This window comes from Arachis stenosperma, chromosome 8 (assembly GCF_014773155.1).
Source record: "Arachis stenosperma cultivar V10309 chromosome 8, arast.V10309.gnm1.PFL2, whole genome shotgun sequence".
NCBI lineage: Eukaryota > Viridiplantae > Streptophyta > Magnoliopsida > Fabales > Fabaceae > Arachis > Arachis stenosperma.
In genome coordinates, this window is record NC_080384.1 from 7,286,253 (window position 1) to 7,291,884 (window position 5,632).

Consider the following 5,632-nt stretch of genomic DNA (forward strand, 5'->3'; position numbering starts at 1 on the left):
GGTTTAATATTATTCAATTGAAATATGAAGTACTAATTAAATTCAATAAACATATATTAAAAATGACATAATAATTATAAAAATTTTCAGTTATAAATATTAAAATTCTATAACTTATACATATTAAAACTCTTACTACTATATTATTTGGTAGGGATGTTCCACTACACCAATTTAGTTGAATAGCTACGTTTAGTTTGTGACCCTTATTTTAAGAGTCACCATTATATAAAATTGTGACACTTATCTCTATCATTTTTTTACCGTCAGAAACTTAAATGTTATAATAGTAAAATTATAATCTGTCTCACTCTTTTTATCGTAAGCAAGCCATAACTCACCTCTCCCGAGTCACCAACTCACTGGCATTGCTCCCTCTTCCCTCACCTTCATTCATTCCATTTTTCCTTATATCCATTTCCCATAAATTTCGAATTCAACAACCTGTAGATCAAATTGTCTCCTCCAAATTCCAAATCACACGAAGAAATCTGGAATATTCTCGGGATCCAAACTCGGAGTTTATTCTTGAAACGCAATTAGGATTTTCTTTGAGCGCTCCAGATTTAGCATCAAGGCGTCGTTATGGAAACAATATAGGAGAACGAGATCTTCGCACTAGTAAATTGAATCGTGCAAAATTCTAATTTTCGATGGGAAGCAACTGCGTGGGACCGAACGCAAGTGGCGGAAACAACTTCCTCCAATTAATGTTGGTGGCGATCTGGAGAACGCAGCCACCGTAGGGCAGGCTCCCGACACAAGACGCCGCTTCCACAGTAGCAACCACCAACAATAGGGAGACTCTGTCACAGTTTCCGGTGCCATCAATTCCCGCTCTGATATCCACCACCGCGGCCGTAGAAGGTAGCAAAGTTCCCGAGCAAATTGTTCTCCTTTTTCCCTCATCCCATTCAGTCTCTTTCATTTCATTCTAAAATGTGGATTTCCTCTAGTTTTGTGATAATTCCTGTTTTGTGCTTTGTATCTTATTATATGTAGAATTATTTTGTTGGAAGCTTTAAATTCTGTTTGTTTTAAAATTCATTTTAATTTTACTAGCACATAACCTGTTCGATGAAATGTTTCAACTAGAATTATGGCTGTTTGATGCATTTCGAATAGAAGGACAGATAAGAGTGCAATTGATGCACTAATATGCAATTATATTGGTACAATGTTAAGAGTTACATTGTTATTTAAGTGATTTTTGTAATCTTATATTGTTACTCCCTTTTCTCAGTTTTTTTTATATTGTTACCTTTTGTATGTTTAGCTTCCTTTTTATTATTTCTTTTATAATTTTGTGTTAATGCTGCTGATGGAAATGCGGGATAGAAAAAGATTCGATCTAGTTCAATCGAAGATCAAACTATATCACTTGAGGATTTTTACTCAGTTATTGCAGAGAGGTTCTTTCATTCATCATTCTTCTTTATTGGCATATTCTGCTTGAGTGTATACATTTACCAATTCATTGATTAGTTTCTATATTATCCAAATCTTTTCATACTTGGATATTACATGATTACGTAATGTTAGGTCAATTAAATGGCTTACAGTTTCTCTTTGATGAAAGTTTAAAAGACCATCGCGTCTAATCATTCATACTGTTGCTGGTTGCTTACTTTTGGCCATACTTTCCAAATTCACATTTCTTTCTATACAAATTTTATGTTTTTCCCCTATACTTGGTATTATTCCTTGTCAATTTCAACAGGTAAATTCCTTGTCAATGCGATATTTTGATTTTTGTTTTTTGACTTTGGAGAATTATTAGTTAATTAATTGAGTGATTGATTAATATATAACTAAATTTAATAAATAAGTGTACATGCTAGTACTTAGTATATTGGGACGTGGATGAGTTAAGAGAACTAGGATGCTTTCCAAAAAAAGTCTCTCTCTATTTGCAGTTTCCATGTGTCTCTGCCCTGAGATGTTTTCTTGTTTTTTAAGTACTACTAGTGTCTTTATCTTCTAGTTTTGTACTAATGTTCTAGATCAAAGGCATTTTTAGATGTTCTCACACTTAAGCATAAATAAAATTCTGACAAGTGGGAGCTAGGTGCCATAATTGGCCACCATTTATAACTGTTGCATTGTTTGATATATTACACCACACATGACTTGGACTTGGTTTGGTCTTTCTTGTAGATAGATAGATAAAGCCTCATTACTTTCTTAATTTCTTATCATATCACTTGGTCATTGCCATAGTTGTCATCTGACACCTAATTCTTTTCATGTTGCCAATTGCCAAATCATTAATGTATGCTACAATTTGTACAAATAATTAATTCTTTAGGAAAATTTAATTTAAATTAATTTCCAAAATGAATATCTTATATGTGTGTATTGAGTATAGTGTATGTTCGACTATAGGAGACTTTTTATGGAAAGAGCATGGATTTGAGATCAACCATGTCAACACAGGATTTAGTATTGTTCTACACTCGCTTTCCATAATTGTTTATAATAAGAACATAGAATTGTAAGCACAGGTAATATAAATCTTGCTAATTTGCTAGCCCCATAAGTGATGAGACTATGATATAGTAAAAAAACGTGTCTAAACAAAAAGCGTCACCTTCTCTAATCACGGATCCTGATTCGTAGTAGAAATGCCATTGCCACGGTTTTTTCAGATATTACACGATTTTTTCCTGTGGCTAAAACCGACTTCTCTTGTGTAGTAGTAGTACATATTTTCTTAATGGCTTATTCTAATAAAACTAATAAAAAAGGTCAGCAAAGTTTGATGGTTTTATGTTTTAAAGAAGATTGATAAATTGGAGAATAATTTTTTATGGCTGAGCCACTTTTGTTTGTATTCTTTGATTAAAATTGACCTCAAATTGTGTGGAATAAGGTTAAGTATCTCCACAGTCCCTACCATGTGCATTATTGAGAATTTGTTTTATCTAACAGCCTTATATATATATATATATATATATATATATATATATATATATATATATATATATATATATATGTTTGCCTTTTACTCTAAGTCTATTTATAACAGATGTGAAATTCTTATGCCGAGTTAGAAGTTAGAAGGAATCTTTTTTGCTTCTTGACTAGCTAATAATACAAAGATATATTGTCATGATAATTTTATATGATCCTTAGTACTTTATTGTAGCTCGCAAAACATTTAGATATTCGGTGTTTATGATTTAAGAATTATACGCATATGAACAGGTTTTGTTGATGGCCTGGAGATGGAAAACAATGCGAAAGTAGGTTTACAGGATTTTATGTTAAGGCTTCTTTTTTTACATATAAAGAATATTCATCCTGTGTTTTATTTTTGGGTATCTACATTGTGTCTAGGCTGCAATCATGCGACTTGGTCTTAGAGAGATGAAGGCATTTTCGAAGTTGTTGTTTCCATCTGTTAAGGACAGCACATTTTTCGAGAGCTGTGGTGTGGCAGACCTTATCACAACTTGCTGTAAGGAAGCTAATTAACTTCAATTAGTCTAGCTTTCATTTACTTGCTTTTATTAAAACCATGTTGGTTATGGTAGTGGGTGGTCGAAACAGGAAAGTTGCTGAGGCTTATGCAAAGAATGGGGGAAGGAGGTTAGTTTCCTATTTCTTTTTCTTGGTCCTTGATTCTATTAAAAGAAACGGAAAATGGATTGATCTAGTGTTTCTTGTTTTCGTTCTATTCTCTGCAGGTCTTTCGATGAGCTCGAAGCAGAGATGCTGCAAGGCCAGAAATTGTAGGTACAAACATGAAATGCACTTTAGCCTATAGTATAATCATAGACTAAGCATCTTTGGATGAATAATACATACAATGGCTAGCATAATCATAGACTAAACTAATAGGAAAGGGAAATATTTATATTTTTAATACGTTTCCTCATGCAAGAGCCTCTTTTAAGTCTGATGTCATGTCATGCCACTGCTTACCTCAAATTTCTTGTTGGGTTCATTTTTATGCAGAGAATCAATGAGAATCATGTAGTGATAACTGATATAATGTGGGTTAGGTTGTTATCTTCGACGAATCAACCCAGCTTTTTGGGCAACAAGTGTTACAATGAAGATAACATCGAAGAAGAAGAACCATTAAACCAGCTGTTACATGGACAATTTTCAGATGACACTTTGGTTAAGAAAGAAATTAGCAGCATTTAGCAATATGTTTCCTAAATGTTATTGTCATTCCTTCATACCCCCTTCACTATGCTATATGCATTTAATTTTTAGTAATATATATGAGCTTTTTTCTTCTCTTTTTTTGGGCCCCTCCACTCCATAAAATGGTTGGGGGAAAATTAGCCTCATTGTTATTTTTGTAAAACTTGTGGGATTGAATTTGAATTTGTTGAAATACAATGTCATTTTAGAGAATTCAATTTTTGATAATAGAAATTTTTGATGTTGGAGAGATTATAACAATTTAAAACAGTCACTAAATACAAGAAAAAACTGTCACAAGAATAAGTAACTTAGTAACGATTTTAAATCGAAAAATTGTCACTAAAAATATTGTGACGGTTTAAATAGTCACTAAATATGCCTAAAAATTGTCATAAGAATTAGTAACTTAGTGACGGTATCAAATCGTTGCTAAATTTTGTGACGGTTTAAAGTAGTCATGAAATATAAGAAAAAAACTGTCACAAAATTTAGTAATTTAACGACAGTTTCAAAACGTCGTGAAATACAGTATAAAAAAAACACCTTTACAAGTGTTACAAATTAGTGACGGTTTTATATTTTAAAAATCGTCACAAACAATTTAGTGACACTCCTTACCAACGGTGGTCCAAAACCGTCACTATGTCAGCTGGCGACGCTCAAATTTGTGACTTTTTTTTAACCGTCGCAAAATCATTTAGTGACAATTAAAACCGTCACCAAACATTAAAAAAAACCGTCGCCAAAATGCTATTTTGTTGTAGTGTTCTTGGCGGAGCCAGGTTTAATTAGACCCAGATCCGATCCTAAAAGGACACTAGGTCTATTTTGATCCGATCCGAAAGTGATCCAAAATAAACCAGATTAAATTAGATTGGCCCGATATAAATTTAATATATACAAATTTGTAAATTTTATATACTAAAGTAATAAAAATTTTACTTTTTAAAATCAAATTTAACAAATATTATATCATATTTGTAGCAAAATAAATTATTTTAAAGTAAAAATGATACCTTATAATAAAAAAATATTAATTAAAATATAGAAGTATAATATGATACTACTAATTTCACTCTAAAATATATATTCTTACTGTAAAAACTAACTTCATGTTGAACCGGGTGACCGAAAGCTTAACCCGCACCCGACCCGAAAATGACATCAGGCAAAAATAGAAACCTTAATCTGGCAAAAATATGCCTCGGGTCTGGGATGGGTTCCGGCCTCTACTTATGCATGCTACATAAAATTCTTACTACACTTCATTTCTTAATCTCTCATTGACAAAATTTCTTCAAATAAGGTTAAATTTGGCATATTTTTCTTACTAGATATATTCAAATATATCATGATTATAAAGGTAATTCATAATTTTATATTATATTTTTTGTATTTTTTATTATCAGTCATTTTTTCTAACACAAGTAAGTTTAAATTTGACATATATATCTTCTTACTAGATACATTT

General features: G+C 31.8%; 1 protein-coding gene across 5 annotated transcripts; it reads left to right on the forward strand.

Moving 5' to 3' along the window:
- Positions 1-309: 309 nt before the first annotated feature.
- LOC130943428 (glycerol-3-phosphate dehydrogenase [NAD(+)]-like) lies at positions 310-4,401 on the forward strand. 5 transcript variants are annotated; one of them, XM_057871303.1, is made up of 6 exons: positions 310-867; positions 3,208-3,245; positions 3,340-3,460; positions 3,537-3,591; positions 3,690-3,734; positions 3,961-4,401. In XM_057871303.1, the coding sequence occupies exons 2-6, from the start codon at positions 3,228-3,230 to the stop codon at positions 3,980-3,982; spliced, it is 261 nt and encodes an 86-aa protein (XP_057727286.1). In that variant the 5' UTR covers positions 310-867; positions 3,208-3,227; the 3' UTR covers positions 3,983-4,401. The 5 variants fall into 5 exon arrangements, 4 of the variants coding, with proteins under 4 accessions (XP_057727286.1, XP_057727288.1, XP_057727287.1 ...); XR_009071815.1 differs by lacking the exon at positions 3,208-3,245 and having other exon boundaries at positions 312-867; positions 3,690-3,738; XM_057871305.1 differs by lacking the exon at positions 3,208-3,245 and having other exon boundaries at positions 312-867.
- The last annotated feature ends 1,231 nt before the right edge of the window (positions 4,402-5,632 follow it).

What these genes read in the sequence shown, in the direction of transcription:
- LOC130943428 (XM_057871303.1), top strand. An exon ending in AGACCTTATCACAACTTGCT is followed by an intron (nt 3,461 to 3,536) that starts GTAAGGAAGCTA and finishes TGGTTATGGTAG; the next exon opens with TGGGTGGTCGAAACAGGAAA. An exon ending in GCAAAGAATGGGGGAAGGAG is followed by an intron (nt 3,592 to 3,689) that starts GTTAGTTTCCTA and finishes TATTCTCTGCAG; the next exon opens with GTCTTTCGATGAGCTCGAAG.